Raw genomic sequence first — 18,751 nt, 5'->3', positions numbered from 1 at the left:
GCTAGTCTTCCAGTGTTTAAGGTGGCTGCTTTCGAAATGTAAGTATTGTGGTCTGTCACTGGGTTTCCGGTATAAATCTGTGCTAAGTTTGCCATTCTTTCTTGAAACTGTTACATCTAGAAAACTAATTGTGGTTGCCTAGTAAGAATGAGAGAAAGTAATGGCCTCATGCGCGTTATTAAAACTAGAGATGAATGATAGAAGTTCAGCTTCACCATGCTCCCAGATAAGAAAAATGTCGTCAATGAATCTTTTGTAGTAGAAGGGTTTTAATGGGTGCATAGCAAGAAACTGGTCTTCCAATACACCCATAAATATGTTGGCGTAGTTGGGACCAATCCGTGTGCCCATCGATGTCCCGTTTATCTGGACATAATGTCTATTATCAAATTCGAAGTTGTTAAGTTGGAGTATTAATTTCAAAAGTATGGCTAGCGTGGGACCATCAACGTTGGAACCAAAGTCTTGCTTCTCAAAAGCCTGCACAGCTGACTGGATGCCGTCGAAATGGGGAATGTTAGTATAAAGCGACGCAACATCAAGGGTTACAAGCAAAGCACCATGGGGGATGCTGATGCCGGCTATTTCGGCTAGGAAGTGTGTTGTGTCCTTTATGAAGGACTGAAATGTTGCAGGAATTTTGTTGATAAGGGTGTCAACGTAGCTTGACAGTCTTTCAGTCACGGTTCCTATTCCGAAAATGATTGGTCGGCCAGGGTTGTTGGGTTTGTGAATTTTGGGCAATAAGTAAAATCTGCCTGGTGCAGGGCTCAGTGGAATTATTGAATTCACTGTACTTTTATCCAGTTTGTTACTGAGAATGAGATTGGACAAGGTTTTTTCCAAATCAGTTTTAAACTGAGCAGTTGGATCGCTGTCTAGGAGACGGTAAAATGAAGTATCTGCAAGCTGCCTTTCGGCTTCAGCGACATAATCGGTTTTGTTCATGACCACGATGGCACCACCCTTGTCAGCCGGCTTGATAACAATTTGTGACGGAACAGCGCAAAACACCGGGACAAGAGACAAGCGCTCTTGTCCCGGTGTTTTGCGCTGCTCCGTCACAAATGAATAACCAACATGCCCAAGCTGCTGTCCTTGATAACAATCTCAGTTTGAGAAGCTAGTCTTTTTATTGCTGCGGTTTCTTTTCCGGAAAGGTTGCGACGGAAATTCTTTTTAGTGTTGTATGCTTCTAGCACATCCTTTTGAACTGCCTTAATGTAGATGTCAAGGCAGTTTTCTCTCTGAGTAGGGGGGGTCCAGTGATTTTGCGACGGCAAATTTTCATCTCGTTTCGGATCTTGTGGTCGGTCATGGAAGTATTCTTTAAGTCTCATATTGCGGGCAAAATTTTCTAAGTCTTTGAACAGTTGAAACTCATTAAACCCACCGGCCGCGGGGCAGAAATTAAGACCATGTGACAGGGCACTCTCGTCGTCAGGAGTCAAGGTGAAGTTTGATAGATTAATAACTGAATTTTGCAAGAGAGATGGCAGTGGCAGCAAAGGCTGGCACTGCGTGGAGGGAAATATTTTGTCGCGCGAAAGCTTTTTTGATTTGATGGCATTTATCACGGCCCACTTTTTGTCTTTGTAGACTTCAAGGGCGGTTAGTTCTTCGGAAGACAGATTAGAGTGGTTGAGCAATTGCTTCTCTGTATTTGTTACTGAATTTAGGGTTGATCGGTGGTGATCCAGAACAACACGCGTAAATCCTAGAGCAGCCGTTGCTGAAATGTTTTCCCACTTTGCAGCGTTGCTGCTGGACAGTTTGGACGTTGCTGGTTTGACATTTACACGGAGACCACGCGGAGCAGTTGAGGATGCCACATAACTTTCTAAAGTGATAACATGAAGTTGCGAACGAATACGTTTTTCAACAACTTTTCTAATGCGTAGGAATTTGTCTGAGTATATGGGACAAAAACTGGCGTCAGGAAGCGAATTTCTTAGTCAACAGGCGGGTTTTCTTACGGTGTTTGGGCGTTTCTTTCGTAGGTTGTAGCTGTCCTCGGTCGAGGCATGGTCGGCTGGAGTTGGAACAGACGTAGCGTTTGTCCTGGAAGCTTTTGCTCTAGAAGTGGAGGCTCCAGAGCCCAGAGTGTTGCGATCCTGAGGGTTGGAACATGGCGTAGTTTTATCCCGCGGGCCACGATGTCGGGGTTTGGAAACATTGGCACCACAGTCCCGAGAGCCGGAGCTTTGGGCGTCGAAAACTCGAAGGTTTAAAGTATGAGGGTCGCTAGCTGATTCTGGGAGCAGTATTCTGGGAACAGTAATGGCACAATCGGAAGGAAGCAGAGCTGAGTCAGCGGGACTAGAGGTGCTAGAAGCATGGTCATCATCAGCAGGAATGCCGGTCGCTGAAACATCAGGAGCAAGAGAGCACGAAGCAGGAGCGTCGGGAACGATGGTGTCGAGAGCGCAGTCGTCAAGGGCAAGAGCATCGGTAGCTGGGACGTCGAGGACACGAGTTTCGGGAGCAGCAGCGTCGGGAGAAGCAGCGTCGGGAGCAGCAACGCCGGGAGCAGGAACGACGGGAGCAGCAACGCCGGGAGCAGCAACGCCGGGAGCAGCAACGCCGGGAGCAGCAACGCCGGGAACAGTAGCGCCGGGAGCAGTAGCGCCGGGAGCAGTAGCGCCGGGAGCAAGGACGTCGGCAACAGAAGCCCCAGGCGCTCCGGGAAGAACGCCAGGCGGGCGGTCGTGGAGAACGGGCGTGCACGGGAATGGAGCATCACGCGCACTAGGGCTAGAAGATGGTCCACCAGCAGCACGGTTGTCGGCAACAGCGGCGTTGACAGCACGAGCGTTAATAGACGTCGCGCGTGAGGCTGAATCCGGGGAACCGGAGACGTGAGAGCCGAAAGTGGTAGCATCTGGTGCGCACTCCCTCCAGGAGGAAGCTCCTAGATCCGATGTACGTTTGGAGCAAAGTTGCTTAATTCTGCTCGCATTCAGGGCGGTGCCGTCATAGCTTGGATGGAAGCCATCTGTAGCGAGTACGCGTGCTGGTGGAAGCCACTCAAAGTTATGATCCACATAATGCACGAGCTTGGAGCGTCTGCAGAAGGTTCGCAGAAGGCTGTTGAAGATGCAAGTCTCACGGTTGCGCCAATGAAGTCTCTCGTCTCTGCGCTTTCGACGATTTGCTGTTCTGGGAAGGATTAGGCTTGCGTATAAGCGAGTAATACCGGGCCGGGTCGTCGCAATATGGTCCAGTAATTTGCAGTACCTTTCAAACGCAGACCGACCCGAGCAGGAAGCTAGATCGTTGGTTCCGATCTAGCTTCCTGCTCCCTGAGATGGATGCGTTCGTCCTCCTGAACTTAGTGCCACCAACAGCCTCAACTATTCTGCTACACATCGGAACCAACGATCTAGCTTCCTGCTCGGGTCGGTCTGCGTTTGAAAGGTACTGCAAATTACTGGACCATATTGCGACGACCCGGCCCGGTATTACTCGCTTATACGCAAGCCTAATCCTTCCCAGAACAGCAAATCGTCGAAAGCGCAGAGACGAGAGACTTCATTGGCGCAACCGTGAGACTTGCATCTTCAACAGCCGTCTACGAACCTTCTGCAGACGCACCAAGCTCGTGCATTATATGGATCATGGCTTTGAGTGGCTTCCACCAGCACGCGTACTCGCTACAGATGGCTTCCATCCAAGCTATGACGGCACCGCCCTGATTTCGAGCAGAATTAAGCAACTTTGCTCCAAACGTCAAAGGATCTAGGAGCTTCCTCCTGGAGGGAGTGCGCACCAGATGCTACCACTTTCGGCTCTCACGTCTCCGGTTCCCCGGATTCAGCCTCACGCGCGACGTCTATTAACGCTCGTGCTGTCAACGCCGCTGTTGCCGACAACCGTGCTGCTGGTGGCCCAGCTTATAGCCCTAGTGCGCGTGATGCTCCATTCCCGTGCACGCCCGTTCTCCACGACCGCCCGCCTGGCGTTCTTCCCGGAGCACCTGGGGCTTCTGTTGCCGACGTCCTTGCTCCCGGCGCTACTGCTCCCGGCGCTACTGCTCCCGGCGCTACTGCTCCCGGCGCTACTGCTCCCGGCGCTACTGCTTCCGGTGTTGCTGCTCACGGCACTGCTGTTCCCGGGGTTGCTGCTCCCGGCGTTGCTGCTCCCGGCGTTGCTGCTCCCGACGCTGCTTCTCCCGACGCTGCTGCTCCCGAAACTCGTGTCCTCGACGTCCCAGCTACCGATGCTCTTGCCCTTGACGACTGCGCTCTCGACACCATCGTTCCCGACGCTCCTGCTTCGTGCCTCTTGCTCCTGATGTTTCAGCGACCGGCATTCCTGCTGATGATGACCATGCTTCTAGCACCTCTAGTCCCGCTGACTCAGCTCTGCTTCCTTCCGATTGTGCCATTACTGCTCCCAGAATCAGCTAGCGACCCTCATACTTTAAACCTTCGAGTTTTCGACGCCCAAAGCTCCGGCTCTCGGCACTGTGGTGCCAGTGTTTCCAAACCCCGACATCGTGGCCCTCGGGATAAAACTACGCCATGTTCCAACCCTCAGGATCGCAACACTCTGGGCTCTGGAGCCTCCACTTCTAGAGCAAAAGCTTCCAGGACAAACGCTACGTCTGTTCCAACTCCAGCCGACCATGCCTCGACCGAGGACAGCTACAACCTACGAAAGAAACGCCCAAACACTGTAAGAAAACCCGCCTGTTGACTAAGAAATTTGCTTCCTGACGCCAGTTTTTGTGCCATATACTCAGACAAATTCCTACGCATTAGAAAAGTTGTTGAAAAACGTATTCGTTCGCAACTTCATGTTAACACTTTAGAAAATTATGTGGCATCCTCAACTGCTCCGCGTGGTCTCCGTGTAAATGTCAAACCACCAACGTCCAAACTGTCCAGCAGCAACGCTGCAAAGTGGGAAAACATTTCAGCAACGGCTGCTCTAGGAATTACGCGTGTTGTTCTGGATCACCACCGATCAACCCTAAATTCAGTAACAAATACAGAGAAGCAATTGCTCAACCACTCTAATCTGTCTTCCGAAGAACTAACCGCCCTTGAAGTCTACAAAGACAAAAAGTGGGCCGAGATAAATGCCATCAAATCAAAAAAGCTTTCGCGCGACAAAATATTTCCCTCCACGCAGTGCCAGCCTCTGCTGCCACTGCCATCTCTCTTGCAAAACTCAGTTATTAATCTATCAAACTTCACCTTGACTCCTGTCGACGAGAGTGCCCTGTCACATGGTCTTAATTTCTGCCCCGCGTCCGGTGCGTTTAATGAGTTTCAACTGTTCAAAGACTTAGAAAATTTTGCCCGCTATATGAGACTTAAAGAATACTTCCATGACCGACCACAAGATCCGAAACGAGATGAAAATTTGCCGTCGCAAAATCACTGGACCCCCCCTACTCAGAGAGAAAACTGCCTTGACATCTACATTAAGGCAGTTCAAAAGGATGTGCTAGAAGCATACAACACTAAAAAGAATTTCCGTCGCAACCTTTCCGGAAAAGAAACCGCAGCAATAAAAAGACTAGCTTCTCAAACTGGCATTGTTATCAAGCCGGCTGACAAGGGTGGTGCCATCGTGGTCATGAACAAAACCGATTATGTCGCTGAAGCCGAAAGGCAGCTTGCAGATACTTCATTTTACCGTCTCCTAGACAGCGATCCAACTGCTCAGTTTAAAACTGATTTGGAAAAAACCTTGCCCAATCTCATTCTCAGTAACAAATTGGATAAAAGTACAGTCAATTCAATAATTCCACTGAGCCCTGCACTACGCAGATTTTACTTATTGCCCAAAATTAACAAACCCAACAACCCTGGCCGACCAATCATTTTCGGAATAGGAACCGTGACTGAAAGACTGTCAAGCTACGTTGACACCCTTATCAACAAAATTCCTGCAACATTTCAGTCCTTCATAAAGGACACAACACACTTCCTAGCCGAAATAGCCGGCATCAGCATCCCCCATGGTGCTTTGCTTGTAACCCTTGATGTTGCGTCGCTTTATACTAACATTCCCCATTTCGACGGCATCCAGTCAGCTGTGCAGGCTTTTGAGAAGCAAGACTTTGGTTCCAACGTTGATGGTCCCACGCTAGCCATACTTTTGAAATTAATACTCCAACTTAACAACTTCGAATTTGATAATAGACATTATGTCCAGATAAACGGGACATCGATGGGCACACGGATTGGTCCCAACTACGCCAACATATTTATGGGTGTATTGGAAGACCAGTTTCTTGCTACGCACCCATTAAAACCCTTCTACTACAAAAGATTCATTGACGACATTTTTCTTATCTGGGAGCATGGTGAAGCTGAACTTCTATCATTCATCTCTAGTTTTAATAACGCGCATGAGGCCATTACTTTCTCTCATTCTTACTCGGCAACCACAATTAGTTTTCTAGATGTAACAGTTTCAATAAAGAATGGCAAACTTAGCACAGATTTATACCGGAAACCCAGTGACAGACCACAATACTTACATTTCGAAAGCAGCCACCTTAAACACTGGAAGACTAGCATCCCATATGGACAAGCAGTCCGCTTTAGACGGATATGTTCTGACCAGCGCGACTTCGAAAGAAACTGTACTAACCTCCGAAACGCCCTGACGAAACGGAAATATCCTGCGGGATTAATAAACGACGCTGTAGAACGCGCAGGCCTTCTTGACCGTGAGGCACTCCTCAGAGCAAAACACCAACCATACCATCAATCGCATATCAACGTGGTACTAACCCACTCAGCATCGGTTCCAAACGTCGCGGGCGTTTTGAAGAAACACCATGTCATTCTCATGCAAAGTGATCGACTCAAACACATTTTTCAACAAGCTCCCCGTGTCGTCTATCGCCGTGGCAAAAACCTCAGTGACATTCTCACTTCTTCTAAAACCAGCACAAGTGTGTCGATCGGCTGTCATCCATGTAATAAATCACGTTGCAAAGTCTGCGCGCAGATGATGACATCAGTAACGGCTTCCAGCACTGCATCGAACTTTAAACTGAAAATTCGGGGAAACTACTCATGTGATACCAGCAACGTAATCTACATGCTTGAATGCTCAGTCTGCAAAATTCAGTATATTGGCCAAACAGAGACACCATTCAGATATCGTTTTAATAATCACAAAGCTCATTGCAAGACAGTGCCTAGCCTTCCTATCTCTAAACATGTGAGCAGCACTAAGCACCCTTTCGATAAACTCCAAGTAACGTTACTGGAATCAGGCTTCAGGACCCATCATGAACGCGAAGTTCGTGAATCATTTTTTATGCACAAATTTAATACTGTTTCTTATGGTCTCAATGAAAATGTTGGGAAGCTGGCTTTCCTATCGTCATAACCGCAACACTTCATAGTATCATGCCGTGTTTCATCTACACTGATCATTTTCGTCCTCTTTTTACTGTTAGCGCCGCTTTTTTCTGTCTTAGTAAATTGTTTATCTCTGAAACAACACCGCATCTTAGTACCATACCCTTTCACAAGAGGCGTTGTTTAGTCAAAAGCAGTATTCACCTGTGTTCTCGTGTGTGATGATTTTATTTTTTATTCATTTATTTATCTGTTTTTTTTTTGTTGTTGTTGTTCGCCTTTTCTTGTGCATTTGAGCTAGGACCAAAACATTTTGTATTATTTACATTTTTTTTTTTCACAATGTGATTGCAGTTATCCTCCACGATGATTTAGTATTTTTTGACGGTGCTTCGTTGATTACATTTATCATTCACTGGCGATTCATACTGAGGTGTTTGCCGCTGCGATGCGCCAATCAGAATGTTCCCTCCCCGCGTACGTTCCCTTATAAACTGTCTTTTGCCTGTGCCCCATCACTCTGACGAAGGCCAGACCATGGTCGAAACGTTAGAATAAAGTTGTTGTTTTTCTACCGTGTGTCAACCGAATTACGTTTATATATATATATATATATATATATATATATATATATATTTTTTTTTTCTTTTTTCCTCTCTTTTCGTTTTTCGAAGAAATATGTGTCGGGTTGTCGGCGTGTACTGCTGCTGCTTTGTAGGGGACGAGGACTTGTCAAGCTGCTATCGCAGCTTTTTGCCTCGCCTCCACCATCTTTGATGGAAATGAATGAATGAATAATATCTTCCATGGAAATTCGTTAAACAAGAGAGTGAACGACATTCCTCCTCACGCACAAAATTATATTCACGCTTCATGAGGAATATATTTGAAACCCGAATTTCGGGTAAACGCGCCGCATAGTTATCACGAAGGCTAAGGAGCGAACTTCTTCGCATCCGCCTTGAGTGCTCTAGTCACGGACTGACTATTCAACCTGACAGCTAGCGACAAGCGCCATTTTGTGATGGTTCTCACTAAAGTCTAACGGCACATTTCAGCTGTATTCAGGCGGGAAGATTTGATCTTTTATTTCATAACTTTTGTTTTGCAGGAATGAGTACAATTGTTTGCGATTCTCGCAGCCAATCGCTATTTCTAGTCTTGCTATAGAATACCGACAGAAGGTTTTAGTAGCTCTTTCAACCATACGTAGTGAGCGTCTTACTTAAGGAGTGTAAAAAACATGCAAATGTTTATTTTTCTACTTCATCCTTCAAAACCTCCAATGAGGCATTAACGGCGCGACGTGATAATGCTTATACTTATGCTGAAGTGACACCAAAGGAATTTGTTTATTCCCACTAGGTAATGCACAATAGGGTGTATAAGACACCATTTAGTCATTTGGTTATTCTCCAGAGGTATGACTTGTTCGCAGAGCGCTAAAAAGTATCCAATGGATGCACATTCATAGGCACTCACATGGGGTACTCATCTGATTTATATAGCTCTGACCGTATTCATCTTGTTGGCTTTCACAGTGTCTTAACCAGCTCGGCCTGCATGGCAAGATGGAGCCAAACAGACTTATGTTGCTGCAGTAAAAACCACACAAAGCTTGCCAGCCAGGCTTATATAATCACATCGGCGGTGACGTCGCCAGTGACGAATCTGCGAGTGATCGTGCAGAAGATGCGCGATCCCAGTCAACAAGTGCAAGGCAAGAGTATCAAACTCGTTCTCGCTCGCGGGCCACAATAACACACTTTGTCGCAGTAAAAAAACGCACAGAAGTCACCAGATAGGCTTCCGTAATTTCATCACAGATGCGTCACTAGTGACGGATTGGCGAGTCATCGTACTGAAGATGTGCGAGCCCTAGTCAACAAGAGCAGAGCAAGAATAGTAAATTCGTCCTCCCTAGCAGGACGCAATAACACACTTTGTCGCAGTAAAAAACACAGTCACCAGATAGGCTTTTATAATTTCATCACAGATCACGTCACTAGCGAAGGATCGGCATCGTCATCGTGCTGAAGATGCGCGAGCCCCAGTCAACAAGTGCACTTTCCCAGGTCTAGCTTGTATGCTGCAGACACATCCGAGTAGCGCTGTAGGAGACTCGCGACTCTACCTTGCTCTTTGCGGTCTATGTGAGAGAGGTCAAACTGCAAGTTCGCTCCTTTTTCTTTCCTCTCGCTAACGAGCCCTGTGGTGCAAATCGCGGTTCCTTGCTCATCTACTTCAGACGTGGTGAATGTAGCTATTGCAAGTCCTTCTATAGGTTCAACGACTCCTATGTGCCCCTCATCAGTCTGAGCTGCAATCGCTGCCACACAGATAATCTCAGACCGGGGCGGCACCACCGTTTCTCTCGTTGTCCTAACACTAACACCTGCGTGTGTTGGCGAGCACTCTTCCGCGCTCTGTTCCCCGCAGTCCACTCATGCAGCGTACTCAACCTCTCGGTTTGCTAATGGGACCAAAGCCCCGCGACAGCAGAGGCAGTTCTGACTTAGTATTATATCGATGCCATGTTGCCGCAGCAGGTTCTGACCTACGAGGTCCGATATGTCTTCCGGCAAGGATACCGCATCAAAACAAATGTAGCTCGGTGTTTGGAGGAATTCCCCAAGGTGGAGTAGATTTGTAATAAGGGCGTAATTACTCATTGGCATCTATCTAAGCGCAGCCCTGCGGCTACAAAGGAAAGCTAACAGCTTTCTCAGAAACTTCGTGGTTAAAGAAAAATTTGTCCTGGTCCGGGGTTTGAACCCGGGATAACCGCTTCACTGAAGCAGTCGTTCTACTAACTGAGCTAACCTAGACGGCAAGCTAATGGTAGGGCAGGAGTGAATTATCAATGACACGAAGTGGGAACAGTGCTGGTCGAATGCTTAAGGGAATCCCCCAAGGTGGAGTAGGTGTTTAATAAGATTTGTAATGTACGTTTTTTAATAAATGACTGCGCTTTTGTGGATGCCAACGGGTTGTTACACTCTTGTTACGAATCTACTCCATATTGGCAGATTCCCCTAAACATTAGACCAGCACTGTTCCCACTTCGAGTTATTGATCAATTCGCTCTCGCCCTGCCATAAGCTTGCCGTCCTGGTTAGCTCAGTTCGTAGAGCGACTGCTCCGGCGAAGGGGTGTACCGGGATTCGAACCCCGGACCAGGACGAATCTTTATTTAACTACGAAATTTCTGAGAAAGCTGCATAGCTATCCTTTGTAGCCTTATGGCTGCGCTTGTGTGGATGCCAATGAGAAATTGCCCTCTTATTCCAAACCTCAACCTCAGTTTTCAGGAATTCACAAACTTCTAGTCTTGTCTTTAAATACGGATCTCCTACACCATGTGCACAAGTTGACACACAAGCTGGAGAAAGTTTCGAACATACATGGTGTTCCGCTCGTCTTTTCAGGCCGCCTGAAGCTCTCGAGCGTTTACCCTCGAACCGAAAAGAGAAAGTAAAAAAGAAAACGAAAGCGGCTGCGGAACCACGCATGGGCAACCATTCGTGAGATGTATCGAAGGAGTAGATTTCGAAATTCTCCACTCGTGCGGTCCTTCCTGTATAGGACAAATAGGGCGCTGTGAGAATGAGCGAATCAGAGAACATGAACTAAACGCAGAGAAAAATAAAGAAGACCGAAATTTACCGCAGCATATTAAATCCTGCCCTTCACGCTCTTGTCAGCCATGTTTTTCAAACGTGCGGATTGTTAACTGATTGAAGCGTTCTATACCAGCAAGAAAGGCAGTTTGTGCGTCATTGAAACATCGATATATTTGTATAAGGCGAAAAAAAAAGGATTTTTGAGCGTTGATTATCATCTGCGACTTGATGCGAGAATATTGTCACGGCTAGACAGTCGGGACGGCCAGGACACGTTATACTGTGAAGCGCCAGGCAGCAGCGGACTCCCGAGGGCACCACACAGAAGAGACGACGAAGAAGAAGCACTGCCCGCCACCATGGCTAAGGCTAGCCAGAATACCAGTTAAGGCAGTTCGGCCGGGAGACGGCGCCACGAGAGTGCCCAGGAATGTGGCATTGCTCCCCCCCTCTGGAAAGCGCCGCCCTCGGCGCGGCAGGTCGTGGGGACTGATGGGGGCTCCCCGGGCACGGGATTTTGGCACACGAACACCTGCTGTTCATGGGGTGCCCGTGCAGAGGGGCAGTAGTCCTGGTGAATGTAGCAGTTATCGTCGACGGGTGCGTAATCCACTGTCTCGGCCGTCTTAATCTCGTATGCGAGGAGAGAGAGACAGCTCTCAGTCGTCGGGACATTTGTTACTGCCAGTTCGAGCAGCACGCGGTCGTTGAGCGTTCCCGAAACCGAGGCGTGGGCATTCTGTCCGACGGAGTATTCAAGCGGCAGCGTGTTGAGGTTAGACAGCAGGGCGAGTGTGGGATTCTATGAGGCGGTTCTGGCCGACCACCATCTCGACGGGCGCGCACGCTGAACACCGTAGTCTTCGGCGCCCGCAATTAGAGACGAGTGAGTTGCTAGCGGGCGTAGTAAGGCTTCATTCGTGCGACATGCACAATTTCGGACGTTGGTCGTCGAGAGGAACGAACGGTTCCTTGATTGAGAACTTCATAGTTTACCTCGCCGAGTTGGCATATTACTTTATAGGGGCCAAAGTACCGCCGAAGCAGCTTTTCAGAGCGCACTCGTTGGCGGATTGGGCTCCACACCCAAACGTTTTCTCCGGGCTGGTAAGTGACATCCCTGTGGCGATGGTTGTAACTGTGAGCGTCTTTTGCTTGTTGATGCCGAATATGCTGCCGAGCAAGTTGGCGGGCGGCCTCAGCTTCGTGAACAAAGCGATCGGCCCCCACGACAGCGGAGTTTACACTACCAGGAAGAAGCATTGCATCGAGCATAGTCGTGGCTTCGCGACCATGGACTAAGCGAAACGGTGTGAAGTGACTCGTCTCTTGCAGCGCAGTGTTATAAGCGAAAGTTACGTAAGGGAGTACTGCATCCCAGTTGCGGTGGTCGTCGTCGACAATATGTTACTCGCGCAGGCGCTGGCTAGCTGTGTATATACCAGGTGTCCCAGCGAAATGTAACCAAGCTTTTAAAAACACGGGGTGTCCTAGCCGTCTGAAACGAAATGAGGGCTGTTTAGAGTCGCGTGACCTAGTCTGCAGCATTTTTTTCGTTCCTCAAGGTTGACTAATTAGTTAAGCTTAATTAACTAACTTTTAATTATTGACTTCAGGAACAAAGTGTCAATGGAAAAGTTGTAGATCGCTTTGAGAAACAGCTTACTGAGACATTTGCAGCAAAGTAATATTTACGTAAAGTAGTTTTTTTACCGGCCTTTAACCATAACCCGCACAATAAGAAAAAGCTTCCACATGACAACAGTGCCGCTTCAACGTCCCAAGACGCGCCTTAAAGAATAAAATCCGTTTTTTCTGAATTCCTCTCCTCGATGAGACTTTGGGTGCACATTGGGGCAGAGAAGTGAGCAAGCAGCTGGTCACGTGACAACTTTCTTTTAAGGCCAATAAATGAAGCTACGTAAATCGTAACTTGACGGAAACAGCACTACTAGCCGTTTTTCGAGGCGATCTAAAACTTTTTCATTGACACTTTCTTCATGAAGTCAATAATTGAAAAGTAAGCTAATTAAACTTAACTAATTAATTAACTTTGAATACCGAAAAAATACTCAAGACTAGGCCACGCGACTATGAACAACCCTCAGTTGGTTTCACTGGACTAGGACACTTCGCATTTTTTAAAAGTTTGGTTACATCTAGCTGGGACACCCGGTATAAGTGGTCTGTGCAAAAGGAACCAGTTGTAAGTGGCGCTCTGTCCCGTTCTCTTGTGTTGTGCGCGTGGGTGTGTGTGGGGAGGTGGGGGGGGGGGGGGGGGTTCGGCGCCTTTAACTTACAGTGACCAGTTACGGACTGGACCAACAAAAAGTTCTCTTATACTACCCAGCACTACCTGCAGTTGCTACCCAGATAGCAACATGTGTGACAGAGCACCCTCATAGTCACCCTACCGTCTAGAGGGTGCCGTGCTGCCTTCTCAGTGTCCCCCACCATCTCGATTGCGTGCTTCGCAGGGGACCCAGTGCGAGCGTGCCCGTCGCCGTGCCTGCGACCCGGACCCGTGCGGCTCGGGCGCCTCCTGTCTGGTGCGGGGGGGAGGAGGAGGAGGAGCCGGCGCCTTCTCCTGCCGCTGCCCTGCGGGGCGCAGCGGACGCCTGTGCGAAGGACGGGCCACCGTGCCGGACTTCTCCGGAGACGGCTACCTCGAGCTGCCGCGCCTGCAGAATGTGGGACAGGCGTTCTCCCTCGAGCTGTGGTTCCTGACCAGGGCGCCCCAGGTACACAAGAACTGCCTATTAAGGCGAAAGCCTTTAATGCCTCATGCTGTCGCTAGCAGCCGTGTCGGCAGATTTGTCCGCGTTTCGGCGTTTAAAAAGGAACTGCGTCGAGGCTGGGAATCGAATCAGGGCCTTTGGCATTTGAAGCGGAGACGCTACCACTCCGCCGCGAAGGCCCAGGGCATGAGCAAGAATACAGGCGCATCTAGTGAATGCATGGGTTTCATATATACAATAAGAGAGATGAAAATAAAAATATGGAAAGGAAAAATAAAAAGACAATAAGAATAGGAAAAGAAACAAAAATAAGATAAATAAAATGTGAAAGATAAAAATAAAATATGAAAAACAAAATATACAAAAACAAACAGTGCGCCAGGAAACGCTTTCGCCTGCAGCACTTTAGAGAGACAAAGTGCCCCCTGAATTTTTTTATTCCTTCTTTATTCCTTTGATCTACTACCAAACCTGCAATGCTGACAATTGATTTTGTCAATTGCTGTGCCCCCCTATGTAATACCCTCCCCGGAGGGCCTTTAGGGTATTTGAATAGATAAATAAATAAATACTTAGCGCGGTCTTGGTTTTTGTGACCAAGATGTTGTTGCGCAGAGAGTTCGGTTATTGCTGTGTTTTCATTTCTCACGCCCGACCGCTGCTTTATACGCGGTGCTTCGGACTTGTCAAGTAGGAAGATTTATTCTCGTTTCAATTTCAATACATGCTACCAGTGCAGGGAATGAGGGATGAGCAAAGAACTCCACAGTCGGTTTTGCATTGGCGCAATAGCACAACAGCTGGGAAAACATGCAGCAAAATTTATACCGAAGAGCGTGAAAATTACTGGAAAGGAAACATTTTCAAATTTCTATGTTCTGCTGAAAGATGAACGGCACCTTTAGAGGATTTCGACCGACAACCCGTTGCGTTCTTGCCTCCTCTTCGGACTGTGTATTTGTTCAGTATTACGTTTAGAGAGACGAATTTTCAGTATTACGTTTAGAGAGACGAACCATGCAAAGTTTTTACTGTTGGCACATGCTGCCTTGGTTGTGATTGCTTTTCTAATCTCCGTGAGACTCTGTCTCAATTTATACCAAGCTCCCAGGTTGTTCTGACGGCTTCTGTGTCTTCTTCGCGCTGTTCGTTCCGTCGAGTCAACGTGAGCTCCCGATATTTGTTCGGGGGCCCTTTGAGATAACCAACATTTGCACCAACAGCACTCAACGCACTGTCCACCTCACGGACGTGAGCGACGCAACACACCTGCTTCAACAGAGTCCCTCTGCGCGTGCGCAGGGCCTCCTCCTCTACAACGGCGGAGGCGCCTCCGGCCGAGGTGATTTCCTGGCTCTGCGACTGGAAGCTGGACGCGTCCAGTTCCGCTACGACTTGGGCTCCGGCGCCGCCAACGTTTCGTGAGTGTCGGACATTCACGTCTCACGCTACTCGCGTGCGTCCTATCTTTGATCAGGACGAAACATTCGATTCTCTTGCCTAGCGACCACTGCTGCCGCACTCTACTGGTGAGAATTTCGTTTTAACGCCAGAGCGTTAGTACCCGCAGGCCGGAAAAAAAAAATTGTCCGGCGTCGACCGTTTCAAGCCTCGCAGGCGGAGCAGTTGGAACAAGCTCCTGCAACTTAGGTGGGCCACTTAGATGGAGAGTTGAAATCTGGGTTAGTTGGTACATACTTTTTTTTTTCTTAAGCCACCTAGATCATGTGACCTTATGATATCATCACAACCTGCTTCCCGGCTTGAGCGCAAACTCACCCCTGTGGCAGTTAAATCAGAATTTTTTTTTATTAGTCAATCATTTGAACAATGCACAGTGATATGCAGAAGGAGGTCCCACATTCGAATGACTGAAAGGGGACCTCCTGTTCATAATAACATGGGGTTAAGTAAACTATGCGCAGCATTTTAAGAATGGAAGATGATACCGAATTAAGACACGATACATACATTTGTAGACAAAGAACACGAACTCCGAAGAAAAAGAAAAAAAGGAAGAAAATAAAGAAAAAGAGAGAACCAAAAGAAACTAATGGTGAACTGTCTGCTATCAAGAATTGTTTCAACGTCTGTTTAAGATTAATTACTGAACGCGAGTTTTTAATATTCAGAGGTAAGGTGTTCTATAGTGAAATCGATGAATACTAACAGTCTGCTTGCCATAGTTAGTACGAACTTTTGGTAGGAGGAAATTGTTGTTGGAAGCAAACCGGGTAGCGTTGGAATTGGTGAGTGTGGAAGATAAAAACTCAACTGCCAATGACTGCTCGCGAGAAGTTGCTCGGGAAGAGCAACCTGGGTCTCGCCGCCGTGTTCTCTACGCAGCACGTAGCGTCCCAACTTGCGTACGCTACGCTATGCTTTATACCGGGCGCGCGACCGCAACGAGCGGCTAGATACATTGCGTTCTGCGCATGCGCATTTGTTAAAAGTGTCTGACGGCCGCGGCCATGGTAGCTGCCTGATGTCTGAAAGAACACCGTGCGCTATCTCTCGGTCGCCGCCACGGAAGAACAAGGCGGGAGGGGGGATACACGTAGCGGCGAACGGCGGCGGCTATGCGTTTCGGCTTGGGCATGCGGGAGAAATGGCGCCGGGAGCGCGCTGCCCCGGCGGCGGAGCTGGTTACGAAGGACAACGGCGACGCCGCGAAACGCAGGAACGGGCGCCCCGCTCTAAAACACAACAGCACAACGCCGCGCGTTGTCCTCTTCTTTCAAGACGCACCACTAGGGTACCGATCTCCCCTGTTTCTAATATGAAACGCAACATTTCACGTGCTTTCTTATCTTTGCCTGGAATCCTTATCTCACTGAGCCCGCCATGGTGGCTCAGTGGTTATGGTGCTCGGCTACTAGCCCGAAAGACTAGCACTAGACTAGACTCGGCTACTAGCACGAAAGCTACTAGCCCCAAATTCCGGCCGTGGTGGTCGAATTTCGATGGAGGCGAAATTCTAGAGGCCCGTGTGCTGTGCGATGTCAGTGCATGTTAAAAAGCTCCAGGTGGTGGAAATTTCCGGAGCCCTTCACTACGGCGTCCCTCCTAGCCTGAGTTGCTTTGGGACGTTAAACCCCAATAAACCAAACCAAACTTTATCTCACTGAGCGGCGGCTCGCACGCTCTGCAGTTTCCAGAGTGAAATGCTAAATTTGTCCCTCCACCCCTTAACACCCGCAGATGATTCCCTGCCTTGTCATTTACGCAACGCCCAGTCCGGTCTCTGTAGGCTTCCCGCTTGTCATTGAATTCCGCAAACGGCCCCGGCACAGCAGTTTAGGAACTGCTTCGCATGCTTCTTGCAGCTCTCTTTTTTTTTCAACGCACGAAATGCGTGAGCACAGTCTCGAGAGCTTCTTCGGAGCGGAGAATACCACTCACACTCCATGTCGGCTCGCCACTATTTTTCACGTGAAGGCCAACCTTATGAATGCATACGGTACCACAACAGGTTTAACCATGTTTAATCCTTCCTTTCCTCCTTCTAGTTTTCTACTCCTTCTGTCTGTCTCTTGGCTTATAAATCAGTTGTATTACTTATTTTAGACTATGCTGTCATGATTTCGGACCCTTCTACAAAAACTAATACTCTAAACTAGAAGAAGGTACAAAGAAGAGCTGAGCGTTTCATTTATAATACATTTACCAGAACTTCTTTTACAGATATTTTAAAGAGTTCGAATCTATTCCCTTGGCGCAAAAAAATCGGTGGTCATGGCTGAAGTTTTTATATAAATTAATTATGGCCATTACAAGACTGACGTAGTTAAAATCAGATCTTTCCCTTCCGGATGCGCTACTTGCGATAGCATAATCTAAACGTAACCCCGTTTTCTTCATGTAACAACAGTCATGTATCCATTCTTTCCCTCGCGCAGTAATGGACTGGAATCAGCTGCAAAACAACTCCGCTTCTGCACAAACATTAACTGCATTTTTATCATGTTTAGAATCATGCTATTTCTTATATGCTATTTTACTCCTTGGCTGTAACCTTGTGTGTGATAATTTAAAGTTTTATTTTTTGTACATATTTATTTGTTCTTGAGACCAGGTGTGTCTTGTGTTTTTTTGTGCTTTCTATTGTACAACCAGTGCTCAGTGCATTTTCCTGTACATGTTTTAGATCGCGCTTTTACCACTCTGCTAAAATGACCGTGTGGTCTATGCAGTATCTACAAATAATTAAATAAAAATAATTCAACTGCATTCATTAGTACATAGAGGACTATACGACCCAAAACTAAGCACAACTGTGTGTTTATTACATTACATTAGAGGATCAGTATTTGCTGCAGCTGGGTATGTAACACGAATGCCCAGGGATATATGTGCCTTTCTTTGTAATTTTGTTCTTGGCGCAAATAATCTGAATTCAGCAATGAGTTTAGGCTGTTTATTCTCAAATCTAGAATACTGCGCACTTCGCTACCCACAAGTTTTGTGTGTTTTCTCTTTGATGTATGGGAGTTCAAGATGTTGATTTATAAACTCAGTGCTATGGAAAAAATATCCGTATTCCGTATTATTACGTATTCTATGCTAATCAAAGTAATCCAGAACTTATGCTGATGCAGGGTGATTAATATCAGTCGCATTTGGTCTATTAATCTGTAATAAGGGTTATCGTTCAAAAACATGGCATAATACTCTTGTGATCACTATGTTCATTTTCTGCCTCAGCGATGTAAATAATATAACAGAGCTGTTTTCTCTGGCTAACTTGAACTTACATTAATGATGTCGATAACATGCCAGAAAAACAGCAAGCGTGTGGTAAAGCAGTTTTCAACTGTCTTCTTTCATGCTTCAGTGGATCTGTGCTGCTTGTGTAAGTATGCTTTTGGCTGCATTTATATTGCGTACAAGTAAAACCTTTTCAATTCTAAAAAGGACGTTTACACAGATACGCAGTACAATTCTGTATAATTCTGTTCTTATTAATACAGCACCCCAATTATCCGAAGCAGTATTCGAAGCAGTTGCTGAAACAACGATAGCTTGTTAAGTAGAGCATTGATCTTCTGCTTGCTTCATT

At 47.3% G+C, this 18,751-nt stretch overlaps 1 protein-coding gene across 3 annotated transcripts in view; it reads left to right on the top strand.

The window, feature by feature from the left end:
• Positions 1 to 18,751, top strand: part of LOC149337815 (agrin-like) — a 353,629-nt gene that overhangs the window by 321,986 nt on the left and 12,892 nt on the right. For 2 of the 3 annotated variants that reach the window (XM_089553542.1, XM_089553544.1), the window contains exons 13-15: positions 13,432 to 13,695; positions 14,995 to 15,113; positions 18,527 to 18,544. In XM_089553542.1, coding sequence (XP_089409668.1) covers positions 13,432 to 13,695; positions 14,995 to 15,113; positions 18,527 to 18,544 — 401 coding nt within the window. The remainder of the gene's footprint in view (positions 1 to 13,431; positions 13,696 to 14,994; positions 15,114 to 18,526; positions 18,545 to 18,751) is intronic. The other variant, XM_089553543.1, reaches the window with a different exon arrangement.

Source organism: Amblyomma mixtum, chromosome 7 (genome assembly GCF_055824585.1).
Source record: "Amblyomma mixtum isolate Tamu chromosome 7, ASM5582458v1, whole genome shotgun sequence".
NCBI classification, from domain to species: domain Eukaryota; kingdom Metazoa; phylum Arthropoda; class Arachnida; order Ixodida; family Ixodidae; genus Amblyomma; species Amblyomma mixtum.
This window is presented reverse-complemented; position numbering and strand designations above follow the sequence as displayed.